The sequence below is a fragment of the Schistocerca cancellata genome, chromosome 6 (assembly GCF_023864275.1).
Source record: "Schistocerca cancellata isolate TAMUIC-IGC-003103 chromosome 6, iqSchCanc2.1, whole genome shotgun sequence".
Classification (NCBI taxonomy): Eukaryota; Metazoa; Arthropoda; class Insecta; order Orthoptera; family Acrididae; genus Schistocerca; species Schistocerca cancellata.
In genome coordinates this window covers 733,792,545-733,814,083 of record NC_064631.1, presented here as the reverse complement: position 1 = coordinate 733,814,083, position 21,539 = coordinate 733,792,545, and the positions used below count along the sequence as shown (strand labels likewise).

General features: G+C 43.0%; 1 protein-coding gene across 1 annotated transcript in view; it reads right to left on the bottom strand.

The window, feature by feature from the left end:
* LOC126191204 (uncharacterized) overlaps positions 1-7,582 on the bottom strand; it is a 38,807-nt gene extending 31,225 nt beyond the window's left edge. Inside the window, exons 1-2 of the mRNA XM_049931998.1 lie at positions 7,420-7,582; positions 3,220-3,347 (exon numbers count right to left, since the gene is read on the bottom strand). Of these exons, the coding sequence (XP_049787955.1) occupies positions 3,220-3,347; positions 7,420-7,576 (285 nt within the window). The 5' untranslated portion in view covers positions 7,577-7,582. The remainder of the gene's footprint in view (positions 1-3,219; positions 3,348-7,419) is intronic.
* Positions 7,583-21,539: the final 13,957 nt, after the last annotated feature.

The following is a 21,539-nucleotide window of genomic DNA, read 5'->3' as shown; positions in this document are numbered from 1 at the left end:
TGTGTGTGTGTGTGTGTGTGTGTGTGTGTGTGTGTGTGTGAGAGAGAGAGAGAGAGAGAGAGAGAGAGAGAGAGAGAGAGTATATATTTCGTGTGGAACATGTACAATATGCATCCGTGTAAAGAAAGTATTTTATATGTTTATGATGTGTGTGTGTGTATTGTTTTTGAGCTGCCATTGCTGTTCTAAGTATGTACACACTGAAACCTTCTCTCTCTCTCTCTCTGAGTTACTAATAAGTGTTTAATAGACATTGGAAATTAAAAAATTACCTTATCCACAAAAGAATGTGTATATTGTAATGAATCAATTACGAAATAACAAAACTGTTACGTATATCACAAATACGAGAAAAAATGGAAATTAAAAAGCTTTCAGTTGTTTTCACAATACAGTTGTTCTTCTTTTTCATATTTTTTGAATGAAATACCTCCTTTATCAGTATTATATTGATGGCAGGTGCCAGAGAAAAAAGAAATCCTTTTCGAATACAATATTTTTTAAATTTACATACATACATACATACATGGCCAACCGGTTCTAGGCGGGATCGCTATTTATCGCCTCCAATTCGTATTTGCGTAAATAGAGCTTTGCGGATGTGCGCCAGGAATACTGCACGCGTTTACTTGTGTGTGTGTGTGTGGGACGTGCGTCACGTCCTCGCAGTGACAGCATGCGGTTAGCGATCAGCGGGCAGCTAACATCCCGTTTGTGGTCTGAGCCGCTTCGCGCAGCCCGGCTGCGGGCGTCACAACACAGGGCGAGGGAGGCCAGCGAGCGACACGGGCCGAGTCCACACAGTAGGGGACCCGGCGAACGGACCGACCCAGAATCACTGTAGTGGTGACACGTGGCTGCAGTCGACTCTTACTCGTACGTCGATAAGCAGTATAGAAAACGAAAAATAAAATTCAGAATTTCCCACGTTGTGCAGGAGCAGTGAATTGGAAGGTGCTGCACACTTTTGAATCGGCACCTTCCAAAACGTTGAAACCGTCGTCCTTGCGATGGCGCCACTGCGCTTTCTGCCATCTGGACCTAATCTATGCCGGCCGGTGTTCTAAGTGCTTCAGTCTGGAACCGCGAGACTGCTACGGTCGCAGGTTCGAATCCTGCCTCTGGCATGGATGTGTGTGATGTCCTTAAGTTAGTTAGGTTTAAGTAGTTCTAAGTTCTAGGGGACTGATGACCTGATAAGTTAAGTCCCATAGTGCTCAGAGCCATTTGAACTATTCTGAACATACATACATACATATTTGTACACAGTATTATGTGAGAGCCCAGTTACCAGGGGCACAGGGTCAAAATCGTAAGCTGCGTCGTTACCTGGGCCACAGCACGCTTTGCCATGCAACTCTGCAGGGCTGTAGTGAAGAACCACGAGAGGAATTATCTCGAATACGAATACCTCAAGACTGCTGCAGCTGTCTGAAGACTTAAGTTTCATTCAGAATGCAAAGTGTGTCTTTAAATCGAAACTATCTGTACAACATTGGTTTCACGGAATAACTTTTCGCAATTACACTTTTCCTAAGCAGGTGCAGTGTATGATCAACGAAGCGTAGCTGCACCGCAAATGTGATAAAGAAGTCGTTCTTTAAACATTCTCGGAAGCTGTGAGGTACTAACTCTACAAAATATTGGATACGTATCAGGTAAATTGCCTTTGCTGCAGTGAAATGCATGGATGATGGTATCGAAAACAAGATGCAATGACAGGACATGATACGATGTCGGCAGAAACCATTCTTAAATATGGAACCCGCAACTATCAATCTTTGAAATTACCATCCAGCAAACATCCATAATATTAATAGGAAAAAGATTTAATGTACCCAGAGCCTTTTCAGTTCACTAAAACAGGTATCGACTAATTCTCTTCTCAAAGGATCCAAAATGAGGCTCACACGAAACTTTAGGGACTGGCACGTTGCTACATACGCCAAGAAAAGTTACACAAAGACACAGATCATACTGCGTCCTTTTGCTTTCCATGTATACTACTGGCACAATCCAAACAGTCATAATGCACAGTGGCCATTCTATGTGTTAAGGTTGGGTGGTTTGGGGAAGGAGACCAGACAGCGAGGTCATCGGTCTCATCGGATTAGGGAAGGATGGGGAAGGAAATCACCCGTGCCCTAAATCAGAATGGCCGGACACGGGATTGAACCGTCGTCCTCCCGAATGCGAGTCCAGTGTATGTGTTAAGACCACATAGCTTTTATTCTCGGTAGTGGGAAAATCACTGGTGGTAGTGTTCATAAATCATAGACAGAGTTAGGCCACGAGACACGTGCAGAAAGGCTAACGACTGAGATGAATGCTCTCAGAAAGCAGCATCCGGTTTCAGGTTAGTCTGACAGAGGTTTTCATTGGCCTTGACATATTCATAAAATGTTCTGGTTGTGACTGTAGTATCGCAGTGCCTTTGACAAAGCCACTCGCAGACGCAACACACGCTAACTGGTGGACCTCAACTGCAGGTTTTCGTTATTGACGCGCGTCCTCTGTGGCTGCGGCGGCTGGGGCATTGCCGTGTCACACGGACAGTGCTGGCTGGCAGTGGTGAGCACAGGGGGCCACCAATGGCGCCGAGCCACAGGTGTCAGCTGCGCTATCGTCTTGTCATGGAGTCCTGGGATATGGTCACGTGAATGTTAAGGTGGGAAGATTTTGAGCAGTTGTGTCAAAATGTATGAATTATGTGGTATGTATACAGGTTAATAAGGAGATTTGAAGTTGACGAACCTCCATGTTGAGCAGAAGTAATTTTATAGGCCTTCCATATGGAGTAGAGATTCATAGGAAGAGAAGATGCTGATGGAGACTGGAAATGCCACACTGAGACTCCAGACCACTCTCCACTAAACATGAAGCTAACATGCTTCAGCTTGTAAAGCAGGACTGTATACAAAGTTATCTGAATCTGTTAAAGAAGTAGCTAGTAAATACGAGAAAAGAAAGATACAGACGATTTTCTTCGATCTCTAACCATTCCGAGCTTAGCCTCCCTGTATCATAGCCCCAGAAGTAGAGGTTGGTACAGAATTTTTCCAGATGGTTAGTATTAGAATTGGAGAGCCAAAGATAGCTACAGTGTGAAGAAGGTAAACTGGGAAACACTCTCCAAGAACTGACCAGGTGGTGTGTGTCATTTTCTCACCCCCTGTACGTCTAATACAGTTTGTAAGATGAGGAAAAAACTCCACTTACCATACGTTCGAATGCGAGGGGAACCAACAGCTGCGAGGCGTGCGTCGCACTGAGTGAGAGCAGCTGCGCCAAGTCCCGCCAGTAGCTGGAGTGGCGTTCCCGGAAAACGGTCGCCTGGGCCTGCAGTTCTGCACAAGAGGGGAGACGACGGACTGGTGAACAAGCCAGTGGATCAGATTTCTGTAGAAGCACAGCTTTCACTTTCTGCCCCCACAAAGTGTATGCAGGTAGCATTTACCTTTTGAAACTAGATCAATATACAATGTCAGTAATCGTATGAGTTACAGCACGGACATCTTGACCGGACGTTACAAAGCTCATATTCCAGCGACAAATTTAAAAAGCACATCTGGCAAAGAGAGAGGAGTACCATCACCTAACGTAAATCCAGTCATAAAAATTCTTGATACATTGCCTAAGGGTAGAAGTATCAAAATATCTGAAGAAGAGGAAATGTACAACTATTTTAAAAATCACCCACGCGACTTGCCCAGCAATAAGACAGATTTAAGAAATAAGGGATCTCGAGATAAATTCCAGTAAGTTTTATGTGCTAATTATAGAAAGTGACAGATGTTAGGATGTATAGTTTGGCTATTTCACCCTGACTTACTGACAAGCATAGGACATAACGATTTGCACAGAATCGTGTCTATGCTGGTTTTATAATATGAGTATGGCATTAAAGGTCTAAAAATTTCGGGAAAGTTACAGTACCTTCCTGCATTGTCACTTTTATCGCAACGACAATGAACGGGAGTCTTAAAACGTCACGTGTCAGAGATCTGTGCTGAAGTTTAGTGAGCAGGCAGTCTGGATCGCATCACATTGCATAGTGATTTTTTAATCCGGACCTGTGCGCTACCTTCGTGCTGAGTATCCTGGGGACTAGAGATGGGGGATCCGGTCCTCAACTGTTTTATAGAGTTGAATCTTTCAAAGGAGTGAACAATCAGTGATTCAGAAAAAAAGAACGGTAGGTCCAAACGTTTCACACAGCAGAGAGAGAGAGAGAGAGAGTCAGAGCAGGTCAGCGGGGCCTCTGCTGGTCAGAGCACACTGCACGCCACACAACACAGCCGGCGCCGGCCTCTGCCCTGCTTCTGCCTTGGCTGCCTGCATTGTGCAGTGCCCCATTGGATTTTGTGTTTCACATATGCCGTGCCGTCTCTGTGCTTCCTCTGCCGCGTGCAGTGTCTGGCGCACCTTAACTTAGCATCGCACTCCGTCGGCGATCGTTTCAGTCGCACGTCCTGCCTTCTGGGCAGTTGATGCAAGCAACAGGACAGAGAGCCTCCTAGCGGAGAACATAAGAACTATTTGCAACAACCTGCTCGCAAGAGAACGGACGATTTGTCTCGGAGCGGGTGAGTGGTGGCCGTTCACCGCTCCCCCCACCCTCGGAACTCGCCCGCTCAACGCTCACCCCACCGTTCTCGACTCTAGCCAGAGCGTTGAGCAAAGCAACTCAGGTGTCACTCTGGTCTCTGTGGTCTTAGCTCACGCAGCAATACAACTCGCGGCTCGACCAGCTTGACTCGGCGCCTCTGCATCGGAGTTCGTCTATTCTGGATATTGTTCTTCGTAGTAATACCGATATGTATATTACATAATTATGTTATGTATACATCATTTGTTTTTATTTTATTTTTATTTGTTTCAACTGATCAGATGAGGTTCATGACGACTCCTCTTACTATAGGATTTTTTATTATGGACACTCGAATTTACACTTTAATTATGAGCGAACCAATAGACGTATCGCAAAATGTGATACACCAATATTTTCCTTGTTTTATTCTGCATAAGGCTATATGCAGCACTTTGGTCTTACAGTCAAATTTATATTTTTTTTCTAATTGTAGTACGGATTTTGCGATTTTGGGCGTCTTCGGAAGGAAATGTTCACTTTAAAAATATATGGCTTGGGATGTATTTGTACGAGGTTAATGAAATTTTAATACATTATAGCGAAATACATTGTTAATGTAAATCTCAAGTTACAACATTTTCTGATCACCCAAAAAACCACGATAGTGCAAAATAAATCGATAATCAAAAACTTTGTCATATCGTGGAAATTTCAATAAACAATACAAAATTCTTACTCATTATCTGTGTTACTTCAAAATAGGATCAAATAAGATAAAATACAGGTATAGTACAGGAATAAACCAAGTTTAAAGGGCAATGTGCCTTCCATTTATTTTCTATTGTGAATGAGTGGTGAGTCATGAAAAAGACCTAGTTCATTTCAGGGAGTGAACAGTTCGGATCCGATCTCTGAAAAGAACAGTTTTGCCCATCTGTACTGGGGACACTCCCAAGACAGCAGCCGTGTTCACAGACCGCGTGGACACGCTCCTGGCTGGACGACCACTCAGCCATCCTGCCGCATCCCGACATGCCCGCTAAGCCATCCGGTCTCAGCCTCACAGGAAATGTCTGGCTCCAGTGTGTGGACAGCGGCGGTCTCAACGTCCCTGCGATCTGGCGGCTCTACGGGACCTGTTGACTGACGTCAGCTGAACACAACACAACTGGAGAGACTCGTGGACTCTCCTTGTCGGCGAACTCAGGCCCTTGTCAGGGCTAGAGGTGGTGTGCTCTACTCCTGTGTCAGCATGATCTCTCCTTATCTGACGTCGAATGAAATCTGTCCCCAACCTTCATGTTTATTACTTGTAACCTTCCACATAAACATAGCTAACTCGACCTTGTTTTGTAAGGAGAAAAACGTACACTTGCAAGATCTCAACCCTAGATACCAAACACCTGCCCTCTCTTAAGGTAAATGGCCATACTTATGATAATACTCATTTCAGACGTCTTGAATGCAGAGTTTTTAAAGTTCTGTAGGTGCAGGTTGCCTGCCACTGGCTCCGCCCCACTGCAGCTGCCTGATGCACGAGTGCAGAGTACTGTGCAGTGGGGTGACGTCCAGAGCCCTCAGACCCGCTTCATGTCGCAAGTGTGGGAAGACGTGTGTGGAGCCAGTCACGTCTGCCCCATGTGTTTCGAAACTTTGTTCTTTAAGTAGAACATATGCTATTTAACATGAAAAACGGGTAAGGAATATGAGCAGATAGTATTTCAGTGCCATGCGCATATATGGTCAACACTGTTTAGCAGTATTTTAGGACATATTCTGCAGCAGTTTTTTATGAAACACACACACACACACACACACACACACACACAAACACACACACACACACACACACACACAGAGTGAGAGAGAGAGAGATCTCTGTTACGGACAGAGGCAAGGTAAAATCTGACAATATTACCTCTTCAAAGCAAGCTTCCTAAACAGTCAGTTCGTGATTTTACGTCTCTGTCGCATTATGCCAATGAAGTTGTTCGACGAAAATGATCGTGGTGAAAGGATATCGTCATCATTGTCACCACCATCCTCTCATAAAGAATAGTCTAACGTCAATCAACTATTCTTCTCTCCATTTAACGGGTCTTCTCTATGACTGCCGCAACTAAATCGCAAGGTACAAATAGTAGCACAAAGAAACGCTCATAGAGTTTCTTTTGCCTCGTGTAAGAGTTAGTCGAATAGCCACATATAACGACGCTTATCGGTCACAAATGCCGCGAGCTTTGACGTTTAAACGTGGCAATTTGACCGTCACTGTATACTGCTCCTGGAGGTGCCACACTGTCGCTTGTCGGTTGACCGGCACTATAAACGCGAACCTCTTACTCACCGTACCGTACAGTAGTTCGAGCTCCGACAATGGGCGAACGCAGCGGAGCGTGCCAGAAACAAGTGGTACACGGGCGTTAAAAAGCTATGTGTTCAGAAGGTCTTAACTGCGTACACTCATAATCGTGGCGCAAATCTCAGAGCGAGATAGACAGCTGGGGCTCACACCTTGCAAGTGTGCGTTTGGTATATGAGACTAGGTTGGTGATCTTCTCTTGTTAGATGAAATCGGTTGTGATTAGATAACTGTTTCTTTTCTCCAGTGTGATTATTATTTACTTCTGATGTTTTTATTTCTATGCACTGTTATTAGGACTGAATTATCAAATGTGGTGCAACTCCATCGTCATGTGTTCATAAGGCTCGACTAGAGTTTTTATAGAGTACCTAAATGAGCACATTACACTTCGTTTTTATAGAATACCTAAATGAGCACATTACACTTTACTTAACAATAACGAACTTCCAAATAATATACTCACCAGGTTTATCCCTCCACTCAAACTGAACATGATGCCACCTCTCACAATTCACCCTGCCGGCCATGGCTCTTGCGACGCGCCGAACAGCATGCACTGACTGGGACAGGATATGATGCCTCATATCATCCGTTTGCAGCGTTGTCATGTTCCATTCCATGTTGTTCAACCTTTCAAAATAAAATGGAGTCAGCTTATGTGACAGATGATACTCTGAAACTTGACTGTATTTTGTAGAATAGGATAGTGAAACCTAAACTCAACTTGCCTTTCTCCAGCTTTTACTTTTCCCATTGATAGAGGTCGCCAGCCCATTAGAGACGAATCCAGGTGGTGTAAATTACGGCTGGTATGCGAGTCTGCTAACATTCTGGTGAACTGATCGTTTCTGATGAAATACAAGAATTCACATACAAACATGCAGGCAGAACTCTGATTGGACAAGCAGGGCAGACTGCCTTCAAAGGCATGGAGTGGGCACTCCCTCACAACATGGCTCACCGTCTGCTCCTTGGCGCCATAATCACGAGCAGCACTTCCACTATAATACCACGTTTTCAAGACGTTGCCATGTCTCTCTTGTGCCGTTTGGATGAGGTTGAATCTTCATCTTTCTTGACAAGAAAGACCATACTATGCTACCTTACTCAGTTGGACTGAATTCTTATAGCACTCTGTCTTAGGAATTAGCACCTTGGCATCCTTGATTGTGAGATTAGCAGGGACAAAATTGGACAGAACATGCAACCACTAAGTGGGAGCTGTTGTAGCAATGTCATTAATAGTCAACATGGCTCCTTAACGCTTTAGCACAATATGCAACAGCTCAATAACCAAGGCAAATTGCAGCGTTGTCTTTTTGTCTGCATTTGCTCCCCAGTTTTTTGCAGGAATGTAGTGCAGTTGATTTAGAATAGAACCCAACCACTTTCACAGGTCCGCGCAGTGCTGCATAAATGACAGTGATAGGAAGAAGGAGGCACCAAGGTAATTAAGGAAGTAGCTGCAGGAAATTTTGGTCCTATCCAGGGGCACATATGACTGCCTGTGTGCCTCTGTATCATGGAGGTAGAACTCTGTGGGCTCAGTTCCGCTTGTGTTTTGCAGGAGTCTCTATTTTTAAAAGTACTTCCTCTGTTTGGTGTCAACTTGGATGCTTGTCGACACAGTCAGTAAGTAGCCAGTTCCACTAGATGAATGTGGTCACTAGGCGACCACTACGAACAACAATAGAAAACTACCTAGTACCTTGGAGTGCGAAGAAATTGGCTAAGGGGATACGTGAAACGGAATCTGGATCAGTGGAGTGGGCTTGTGTTCACCGGCGAGCACAGGTTTCGAACGTCGACTGGGGATCGTCGTACAAGGCTGTGTAGGTGACCAGGCACCGCTGCAGGTCTCTATCCATGGGTGCTGCTGTGGGGCGGGACTGTCGTATTTTGGGCATCTATTATGGTAATATCAACAGTAGCAGGAAACAGTATAATGGGAGTAGGATTCTTTAGGAAGGTAGAGCAGAGAGTGTGTTACAGTGAACAGTTCAGTGATACAGTTACGCTTATCACAATCGACAGCAAACCAACACCATGTAGTTCAGATACTACATGCCGACGTCGGAAGCTTAAGATGAAGAGACAGAAAAAAGTATATGAAGGTATTGAAAGGGTAAAACAGGACGTAAAGGGAGATGAAACTCCATTACTCATGGGAGACTGGAATGCAGTTGTATGGGAAAACGTGGAAGAAATGGTTACTGGAGAATATGGGGTTGGGGTAGGGAATGAGAGAGAAGAAAGATTCAGTCCTGTAATAAATTTCGGCTAGTAATAGCGAATACTCTTAATCGCAAGAGGAGGATGTATAATTGGAAAAGGCTGGGTGATATGGGGAACTACAGTTAGATTACGTCTTGGTCCGACAGAGATTCCAAAAAGATATAGTGGATTGTAAGGCGTACGCAGGAGCAGATATAGACTCATATCACAATGTAGTAATGATAAACAATACGTTGAAGTTTAAAAGATAAGTCAGAAAGAATCGATACGCAAATGTGTCAGTTACAGAAGTACTAAGGAATGACGAGATACTCTTGAAGATCTGCAAGGCTATGGATATCCCAGTAGGCAGTCCACTTGAAGAGGAATGGATATCTCTGAAAAGGACAATAATAAAAGTTGGAAAGAAAAACATAGGTACAAAGAAAGTAACTGCGAAAAAACCATGGGAAATAAAAAAAATAACTGAAGTATTTCTTTTATTACCCATGATGAAAGAAGGAAGTTCAAAAATATTCAGGGAAATTCAGGAATACAGAAATGCAAGTCCTGAGGGATGAAATAGACAGGATGTGTAGGAAAGCTAAGACGAAATGGCTGCCTGAAAAATGTGAAGAAATCGAAAAAGAAATGATTGTTGGAAGGACTGAGTCGGCGCATAAGAAAGTCAAAGCAACCTTGAGTGAAATTGTTAGCAAAGGGTGGTAACATTAAGAGTGCAGTGGGAATTTCACCGTCAAAAAAGGAGGAGGAAGTGGATATATGGAAAGAGTACATTGAAGGCCTCCACGAGGAGGGAAGATTTGTCTGATGTGATAGAAGAAGAAAGAAGAGTCGATTTAGAAGAGATAGGAGATCCAGTAATAGAATCAGAATTTAAAAGAGCTTTGGAGGACAAGATCAAACAAGGCAGAAGGGATAGATAAATTTCCGTCAGGATGTCTAAAATCATTGGGGGCAACTGGCGACAAAGCGACTATTCACGTTGGTGTGTAAAATGTATGAGTCCGCCGACGTACCATCTAGTTTTCGGAAAAATATCATCCACACAATTCCTAAAGACTGCAAGAGCTGACAGGTGCGACAATTATCCAACAGTCTGCTTAACAGCTCATGCATCCAAATTGCTGACAAGAATAATATATTGGAGAATGGAAAAGAAAATTGAGGATGAGTTAGATGACTATCAATTTGGCCTTAGGAAAGGTAAATGCAACAGAGAGGCAATTCCGACGTTGCTGTCGCTGATAGAAGCAAGACTAAAGGACGATAAAATTTCGTTTATAGGATTTGTCGACCTGGAAAAGGCGTTGAGCAATGTAAAATGGCGCAACGTGTTAGAATTTCTGAGACAAACGGGGGTAAGCTGTAGGGAGAGAAGGGTAATACACAATATGTACAAAAGCCAAGAGGGAATAATAAGAGTGGATGACCAAGAATGAAGTGCTCGGATTAAAAAGGATGTGGGCAGGGATGTAGTGTTTCGCCCGTATTTTCAGTATGTACATCGATGAAGCAATGGAAATACAAGAAAGGTTCAGGAGTGGGATTAAAATTCAAGGTGAAAGGGTATGAATGATACGATTCGCTGATGACATTGCTATTCTGAAAGTGAAAGTGAAGAAGAATTACATGATGGGCTGAATGGAATGGACAGTCTAATGAGTAGAAAATATGGGTTGAGAATAAATCGAAGAAAGACGGAAGTAGCAGAAATGAGAACATAGATAAACATAACATCAGGATTAACTGTCACGAAGTATATCAAATTAAGGAATTCTACTACCTAGGCAGTAAAATAACCTATGACAGATGGAGCTAGGAGAACATCGAAAGCAGATTTGCACCGGCGAAAAAGGCATTCCTGACCAAGAGAAGTCTATTAGAATCAAACATAGCCCTTAATTTGAGGAAGAATTTTCTGAGAATGTACATTTGGAGCAGAGCCTTGAATGGTACTGAAACATGGACTGTTGGACAACCGGAACAGGGGAGAATCAAAGCATTTGAGATGATGTACTACAGACGAATGCTGAAAATTAGGTCAACCTACAAAGTAAGGAATGAGGTGGTTCTGCGCAGAATGGAAGAGGAAAGGAATATGTGGAAGGGACACGATGATAAGACATCTGCTAAGACATCAGGGAATGACTTCCATGGTACGAAATTGGAGAATACATCCAGCAAATAATTGAGGACGTAGGTCGCAAGTGCTGCTCTGAGGTGAAGAGGTTGGCATAGGAGAGGAATTTGTAGTGGACCACATCAAACGAATGAGAAGACAGATGACTCAAAAAAAAATGGAAAGGTCTCTAACGTTTCGTCTCCAAATGCTGCAGACATCTTCAGAGGCTATAAAGGCTCAGGCAGCAGTTGGAAACTTCTGTTAACTCTACAAGCTGAACTGTTTGTTCGGATCCCTGCCACAGTCGGACTGTGACGTCATCAGACAGCTGCATAAGAGCGCAGAGTCACGAGTGCGTGTGTTGTCGAGCTTCTGCTGGGGAACACTTGGCGCTGTTTTCTGTATTCAGCACTGAGGTCAGCAACTAGTTCTAATTTCTCTCATTCTTCTTTCCGTTAAAGTTGCTTTCGTGCTTTGGAATTTGAATGCCCTCTCTGTAAATTCAAGCACAGTAATATTGGTTCTGTATTGCCGATTTATTGCTATTTCGCAGATGACAACTGCTCTTCTGTTCCTTAAGCCAGAAATGAGTACTTCTGTTAGTAATACACATGTGTGCTTGACTGTGTGTGCAAGACAATTTGTATATTCCTCCTGTGGCAAGTGCTGGCAGTACATTCTTTACAGTGTTCAAAACATTCACGCTCCTTCGTAATTGGTATAAACACTGCATCAATACTATGTATTCCTCGTACTCTGATCGTGTGAACCCAGACTGCTTTTACGAATGGGAGTAAATCTTTGTTTCTTCTTCACGAGAAGCTCCATACCTTTATGGACTTATTGCCCTATTTATCTCTTTCTCAGATTAATGATTTCTTCTGAATGTAGTGTTTAAATGGTCAGAGCGTTCCTCCAACTACTCTCGTGACACATTATTTAAGCCAAGCCCACCAATGTTCTCATTACTGCTCTTTTCATTTTGGGACAATGACTGGAATTTTTATGAATGCATCCACATGTGTGAGTGAGGTTTTTGCAGACCTTCTGTGCCTAACATCTGTGGATTTTCTAAGTAGCCCCACATTTTAAAATACTTCAACTTCTTTCTCTTTTTCTATACGGGATTTTATATTATAACTAATATCATTCGGAAAGTTCAGAAATTCTGTGTTATTTTTGTCCATGAGGCTATATAACGAAGTATGAGTGTCATCAATATAACAAAACCAACAATAGTTATTTTTCTTGCTGGGCTGATGAGCTGTTCCTTCCAGTTTTACATATAAAACTCCGTTGCAACTGTGGTGAGTGTGTTTCCTGTAATGTTGTAATGAATACAGTTCAGAAAACTGGATGATTTACTCGAGAGCCCCACAAAATGAGCGAAGTCAGTAACGCTTTGGTCCGCCACAGTTATTCGGCTTCGCATTTATTGGCAGAGCTGTTGAATGTCCTCCTGAGGGACATCGTTCGAAATCATGTCCAGCTGGCAGGTTAAGTCATGAAAACCCTGAGATGGTTGGAGGGCCCTGCCCAGTATGCCCCAAACGTTGTCAGTTGGGGAGAGGTTTGGCGCCCTTCCTAGTCAAGGTATGTTTGGCGAGCAATAGAAACACTCGTTGTGAGTGTGGGCGGGCATTACCTTGCTGATATGTAAGGCCAGTATGGCTTGCCATGACGGGCAACAAAACTGGACGTGGACATATCGCTCTGCTCTGCAGGTGACTACTAAAGTGGTCCTGCTATGAAAGTGAACGGCACCCCAGACCATCACGCCCGGTTGTTGGGACTTATGGTGGGCGACAGTCAGGTTGATACCCCCCAGTCTCCAAGGCATCTCCAGACACATCTTTGCTGGACATTGGGGCTGAATTAGAAGTGAGGCTCATCATAGAAGACTGTTACAGTCAATGAGATTCCTGGCCGAAGTCGCGTCTAGAGATGCCCCTGATGGTCGTAGGATACCAATCTTACTGTCGTCCGCTATATGGTCTGACCACCTGGATTGATGCTCAGGGGCGTCATTTGTTTTCACAGCAGGACCTGTTTGGTTGTTATCTGTGGCACCCTTACAGCACACCAGTTCGTCTATGGTGTTCTACACCCTATTTTGCTGCCCTTCTAGGTTAGCCATCACTGCCTAATTTTTTTCCAAGATAACGCCCACTCACACATAGAGAGAGTTTCTACTATTTGTCTTTGCACTTGCCAAACCCTACCTTGGCCAATAACTTTGCCAGACCTCTTCCCAATTGAGAATAATTGGAGCAAATAGGCAGGGACCTCAAACCAGGTCGAGATTCTGAGGATCTAACGCACCATTTGGACAAAATATGCCATGATATTCCTCAGGGAGACATCCAACAACTCTGTCAATCAATGCAAAGCTGAAAAATTGCTTACATCAGGATGCATTGCTTACATAAGGACGCATTATTGACTTGCTTAATCTGTGAAGCTTCTGTCTCAAATAAGTCATCCACTTGTTTGTCTGTTCATGTACGAAACATCTATTAGTTTCTGGACCTTTCAGATAGTTCCTTTTTTTTGCCTAAGATTGTAATTTCTATATGTGACATCGTGCTACCTCTACGATATTTACCCTCCTCGCTGCCCTCCAATACTAAACTGGTGATCCCTTGATGCCTCAGAATATGTCCTGCCAACCGATCCCTTCTTCTAGTAAGCAGTGATAGAATGTCTAAATAGGCAAATATGTGATGGGCTCAGCAGGAAGGAGTCTATTTTTTCCATAAATGAACTAAACCATTTATATGAATTTTTTTGCTACAGAGGACTGTAGAAGACTTGCTAAGTGCTTGGCAGCCATGCTTGTCGAACAGTCCATAGCGCTAACAGCTGGTCTTAATGGAATTATAGGTTTGTGAATTTTTGGTACACCACACAATCTTGGTGGGAGCAGATCTGATTTAAAAAGACATTTGTAGTCTGTGGGAGAAATCAAGGAGGCTTTCACTAGCTCATGCATTTCCCAAAGTATTGCTGTTGGAGGATTGCTTTTGAACTCCCTGTACCATCCTGGTTGTTATACAACGCCAGTTATACTGCAGTAGGTTCGTTATTTCATTAGCATTGTAGCGTTGCCCTTATCTGCTGGAAGCTCTAGAATACATAAAAATTGAAATCTCGGACAGGTTTCTTTTCACGTTTCGTTAAGGTACTGATGTCTCAGTGCTTATTGCCTCTGGTAGTGTCTCTGGTGGTGCCTCCAGATTTAGGGGACGAAGTCTTAGGCACAGAACTACGCTATGGAACGTGGCCTAATACCCATTAATGAAAATTAACCAGTAGGTTGTATTTTAATTATTTATCAGTACGAGTACATGTGTTAGTGTTTGTAGGAATCACGAAAGAAATGAGGAGTGTACAAATGGGAGAAATCCTTAGAGAAGGGTTGGCCAAGACATCAGCTCACGGGCCATGCCCAGGCACAAGTGCATTTGGCTCATTATATACAATTAACATTTCTTAAATTTTCTCTGAAGTGCTCAATAAACACTGGGTTGAGCAACCGTACAGTTTTATTTCATGGTTTCTGAACTGTACACCTTGCTGTGTCTTCTAATTTAATCAATTGTACATCATGGACTGATAATCCATTTATCAATGGGAAAGCATATGTTAGTTTTACACCCTCTTGCTGTACAAATACATAATGTATTAGAGCGCTACTGTCTTGAGCTATATGTGTAGGGAAATTGATAGCTGATTCTATATGTAATTAATAACACTTACAGTTTTCCCATCTGAACTAGGTAGAATGTTTACATAGAAATCATCACAGATTAATAACTTCCTGTTTTTGTCTGATAGACAGCGTAATAGGTAGTCAAACTTTTTTATGAGTAGCTCCCAATCACCTAATTGGGACCTGTACACTGTTGCTAGCATCAACACTACATTATCTAGCTGTAGTTTATATGCACAAACTTCAAAGTGCTGATCAATGCAGAATTTGCTTACTTCTCCATATTTGTATTTATATTCCTGTTTTTGTAAACGGCAACCACTCCTTTATCCATGCTATATCTGGAAGTGTAAGAGGCTAAATTATACTAATTTATACTGACACTATCCATCACCACAGTTACATGGTGTTCAGACAAAGTATATCAATCTCATTGTTATTTGTGAGGTCATCTACACATACTAACAAATCATCTACTTTATTTTTTATTCCACTGATATTCTGATGAAGTAAGTTGATACTACCCTTAGCTTCATCCCTATTTACTGTACATGAAGCTTCTGTTATTCTATTTTTCTTGAGTGTTGCCTGTTGGGACTTTGACCTTGACATAAGAAACCTGTCTACCTGGTGCCATTAACCACAGGGGTCAGCCTCGTGTGACTGAGGCTCCCCCTTACAGTGTCTGCTAATAGAGGAGCTGACTTATCTTTCCCCTTCCTATTTAGGTGCAGGCCATGCGTAGTGTATCCTCACCTACCAGTAGTGTCAACAGGAACATCGCATATGTGTGGTTTTGGGGGTATCTGGAACATCCCGTTCCTCCACTACATCAGATAGCAAGCCAGAGTGTTAACACGCCTCACAGCAGTGTTTACGCAGGACCGAACATGGCGCTGAAAGACCTCCACAAACACCACATTTGTGTGGCCAGTTCATGTTCCTATTTCATCCAAGTCTCTCGCAATAGTACAGCTTGGATTCATACCGCAGGCTGTTTCCTGCTGCCCCAACTGTAATCACCTGGTCTCCCTAGCATTTGTATTCACAAAACTTGTGAGCTGGTACGCTGCACCTAATTCGTCCTGAAGCTCCTGGCCCTGACTGTTAACTAGAAGCAATAATTTTCTTATCCTATTCTGATTTGGTTCCTACGTGTCTTTTTTTCTTGAAGCTAGTATTCTGCTTCAAAATATATTCAACTACATCTGGAGGAGGCCGTTCCTCCACTACTTCTGATAGCAAGCCAAACTGATTTACTAACTGAATTTCGAAGTTTTTTCAACAGTTTCCCTTTTTGCTTCTACCTTTCCCCAGCACCCCGTCCCTGTTTCTTCCCTTGGCCTACATAATTCCAAGTCCGCATTTTCTAATTCAGCCTTAAGGGCACAAATTTTTGCCTCATGTTCAGCAACTTTTCTGTCCTTTCTACATAACATACGTTGCCATGGAGGAGCGTCTTTATCTACCCAGTTTCCTCGCCGCTACATTCGCCCCAATAAACCATAACCTACACAGTCTTCACACCCCCGCCTTCAGATTTCCACGGCAAACATCACATTTGCTAGACATGTTTTGACAGAAAAATTTATACAAAGGGAGAGGATAACTTGGCGCAAGAACACTGATGTTACGTAACCTGTATTAATACGCAATGGCACGACTGCTACGGTCGCAGGTACGAATCCTGCTTCGGACATGGATATGTGTGATGTCCTTAGGTTAGTTAGGTTTAAGTAGTTCTAAGTTCTAGGGGACTGATGACCTTAGAAGTTAAGTCCCATAGTGCTCAGAGCCGTTTGAACCATTTGAATACGCAATGAAGCGCTAATGTAAACAAACTTTTAAAAATCTCAAAAACTTTATAAAGCTACGCTTGTAATTCTTTCTAGACCACAACGTATTCTTCAAACTCCGTATTTCCTTTAACACCAGTGATCTTAGGGAACTCGACTGTCTTTGTCAGTATGTGTCCGTTCCAGAAACGCGATTTTCTTTTTAAATGCATCACATGAGGAAAAAGTTAGCTTGCAGTGCATTACTGTGGGCAGTGTGCAGTCAAGTCCAGTTAAAATGTGAAATCTGCTCTAGATTGTACATGTTTTAATTTTCGTTCCCGCATTCCTTTTTCCGTCAAAAAATTAAACGCTTGCTCCAGATATCTCTCTCGATATAACCTACAAACTTTGCAGTACGATGTGAAGTCTCCATAGGAATCGTTCAGTTTCACTGAAAACCGTTGCAGCTGAAAACGGAAGATGCGTGTGACTTCAGCAATTATACTATGCTTTCTTCCAATTTCGCCATGTGCCAAAGGCCTGCAAATTTAGCACAAAGTGCTTTTTTATGTACAAAACAAGGAATCTCGTCTGTCGACATTCGTGATTTTATCCTGTTTCATTGTCAATCAAATCTTTAAACTCTTTCTGCGTATTCCAGAATCCGAATCAAGAGCAGTTCTCCACATGAGTAAGCTAGAGGCAGATATCCTCCGATTTGTGAGGCAAATTAAATCACTTAATAACAGAAAGTCTTCCGATCCGTACTGTATACCAATTACGTTTCCTTCAGAGTGTGCTGATGCAACAGCTCCATACATAACAACCTTATACAACCGTCCGCTGGACGAAAGATCCGCATGAAAAGATTGGAAAGCTGCACAGGTTACACCAATATTCAAGAACGGTGGAAGGAGTAATCCAGGAAATTACAGGTCCATATTATTAACGTAGATATCCAGTAGGATTTTGGAACGTATATTGCGTGTGAGGACTATGAATTACCTCGAAGAAAACGGTCTATTGACACACAGTAAAGACGGGTTCAGAAAACATCATTCTTGTGATGCGCGAAGTGTTGAGTGCTATCGACAAGGATTTCGAAAAGGCCTTTGACACTGTACCAGACAAGCGGCTTGTACAGAAATTGGGTGCTTATGGAATTTCATCTAAGTTAGCTAACTGGGTTCGTGGTATACTGTCAGAGAGGTCACAGTTCCTTATAACTGACAGTCATCGAGTGAAACAGAAGTGATTTCTGGCGTTTCCCAACGTAGTGTTATAGGCCCACTGCTGTTCCTTATTTATATAAATGATTTCGTAACAATCTGAGGAACAATCTGAGATCAAAAAATGTAAAACTATTTGGAAAATATGTCTGTATATTTTGGAAAGTGGCAATTGATCCTAGATAATGAAGTCCTCCATATGAGTGCTAAAAGGGGTCTGTTAAACTTTGGTTACACGATAAATCACTAAATCTAAAGCCCGCAGATTCAGCTAAAACCATAGGAATTATAATTACGAGCCACTTAGATTGGGGGTTGGGGTTGGGTTGGGTTGTTTGGGGGAAAGAGACCAAACAGCGAGGTCATCAGTATCATTGGATTAGGGAAGGGTGGGGCAGGAAGTCGGCCGTGCCCTTTCAAAGGAACCATCCCAGCATTTGCCTGAAGCGATTTAGGGAAATCACGGAAAACCTAAATCAGAATGGCAGACGCGACTTAAATTGGGAAGAACACATAATGTTGAGGGGGAGGCAACCCAAAGACTGCGATTCATTAACAGAATATTTAGAAAATGTAAGATCTACTAAAGAGATGCTTGTATGCCCTCTTTTGGAGTACCGCTGCACAGTGTGGGATCCTCTCCAGATAGGCTTAACGGAGTACATTGAGAAAGTTCAAAGAAGAGCTGCACGTTCTGTATTACCCCGAAATAGGGGAAACAGTGTTACTGACATGATACAGAATTTGGGGTGGACATCAAAAAGGCGTTTTTCATTGCGGCAGAATCATCTCACGAAATTTCAGTCACCAACTTTCTCCTTCGAATGCGAAAATATTTTGCTAACGGAGACATACTTAGGGAGAAACGATCGTCGTGATAAAATAAAGGAAACGGGAGCTATCAGGGAAAGGTATAGACATTCGTTTTTTCCTCGCACTGTTCGATATTGGAGTAATCGAGAATTGTTGTGAAGGTCATTCGATGAACCCTCCGCCAGGCACTTAAGTGTGATCTGCAGAGCATCCATGTACATGTACATCTAATGTCGTTTCACAGTGGATATGCACTACCTGTAACGTATATGAATTGGGAAACCTCTTCGCTCTCTTCTGTCACTGCCACTCATTTTAAAGAATCGCGACGGTAGATCGCCCGACTGCCTGCTTCGTGCAAACAGCCACTGGCCCAGTGAACCTCCATCATACCGAGATCACACAGCGAAGGGTAAACAGCGCTGACAGCGCGAGTCTGCCGAACTCGAGAGACTTGTGCCGGCCGGAAGACGCCGCACCGCGACGCCGGATGAAGCGCCGCGCTCTTGCGGGCGCCTCCGAGAAGGACCGAGCGGAGCCGAGCGTATCCGAGCGGCAGGCAGGCTGGGCCCGTGCCGCCCGTGGCCCAGACACGCTGCACGCGTGACTTGTGGCACGGCGCGGCTGGCCGTGATTATGAGCCTCTACCCAGCTGCGGCGAAGTCATTCAGTCAACTCCTGAGGCGTCACCGGTGGCCACAGGTTGGATGTAAGATGTAATACTTCACGTATCTTCGTTTCATATTTTCCAGGAAAAAGATGTCCATTTTTAAAAGTGACAAACAGAAAGCGTGTAAAACACAATGCGTCAGAATAACACATATTAAAAGCATAATATTTCCAAGGAATACAGCAGTGTCAAGAGTCATCAACTAGAGATAATTACAGAGAACACTGCAATATATTGAGAAATGTCATTAGACCAGCTGATAGTATCAGCTGTGAGAGTAATATGTACAAATCTGAGAACAACATCAAATTACGCTGGTATATAACGAGGACAATGCCATGTGAGCAGCGGAAATCTTCGGTTATCTGTTTACTGAATGTCGTAGTGTGAAGACGTTATAACGTTAACGGGATTTGCAAAAGTGTAAACAATAAAGTCTTGTACGTCGAAGAAAGTTCAAACTCCTGCGTCTCACTCACTCAAATTGCTTGTAACACTATTTTTAATGTTGGCAACTAAAGGTAAAGCTGAAGGATGCAAACTGTAAGGAAATGGAAGCAGTAATTACACAATAAATAAGGGTGCATGTGCTTGAGATCATATATTATTTGGGACAGTATATTTTTCTATATCATGCACTACCGGTTTTGCGTCAGTCACCTAGCTCGTGAAATTTATTTTTTGCTGTAATGTGTTGGTAATATCTAAATCAACTTCCACTTCCATACTCTACAAACCCCTGCGAAGTGCGTGGTAGAGGGTTTTTCCTGCAGTAGCACATACTGGACCGTCTCCCCGGCCACTTCGCTCCTGTGCGCCCTGTAATTAGTGTGACCTCGTCTTTGCCGGCCCTACGAGAGCGACAGCCAGGCGTCCGTCTTGTATTCTCAGATTCTTCGCTTCACACAGCTTCTTGGAATGTTGTGAGTAGGTATTCATCTTGAGGTGATTTCTCGACGTGAAATCTCACTTTTTTTTTATCTCGTCTTTGATTTAATAACAAAAATTTGAACAGATTCAACCTTGAACAAACACGGTTTCTTCTCTTTTTACCGATACGTATTTCAGCCATATTTCATTATCACCAGCGGGTTTCCTTTATTCTTCTGCAGAGTAAAGAGTAAACTGTCGCATTGGGATACGCATATTTTTGGGAATGTGTTATTTTTGCTCAGAACGTTATAACAGACATGTAAACCATAGTAGCACATGCCGTTGTTCATATCGCTCCACGTCATCTGCAATACCGGGATACCAGCCAAACTGGAAATAGCAGACACGGACATCAGCAACAGCATGTGCCATTAACGCATACATACTTCTTAGAACGTTTTGAATGCAAATGTAGAATTCTAAAACTATACGTTTCCCATTGTAACAATATATTCTTTCTAGAATGAAATTTTCTCTCTACAGCGGAGTGAGCGCTGGTATGAAACTTCCTGGCAGATTAAAACTGTGTGCCGGACCGAGACTCGAACTCAAGACTTTTTCCTTTTGTGGGCAAGTGCTCTACCAACTTTCTTTATTTTCTTTTTTTATGAAGAGAAAAAGAATTTTTCGCATCCACCCACGCGCGAACCCATGACCTTCCGTATCCTCTTCCCGCGCGCTAACTACATTTTTTTTTTTTTTTGAAGGAAGGTCACAGGGCGTGGTACACGCCGCACTAGCAGTGGGGTCTCTTCACGGCACTGCCGGTGCGTCGAGGCCCAAACCCCTCCCACCCCTTTCTTTATGTTCCCTGTTGGGTCATAGCACTAAGTGTGCAGAAATCTTAACACTAAATTCCCATTCTCCGATGTCAGAAAAACAAAGAAACCTCTTCTCTGAGTAGGAACTGAACACTTATAAAAACTTAACAATTCTTCTTGAATCACACAAATACTTTGGAAGTCGAACACGAGTAATTCTGAACAAAATGTTTTGAAAATACTCTTCGTGTAACATAGAAGTTTCGGAAGCAAGGTAATAGTAAATAACAATAAGAACACAACTGACTTTTCATTTTCTTCTGTTCG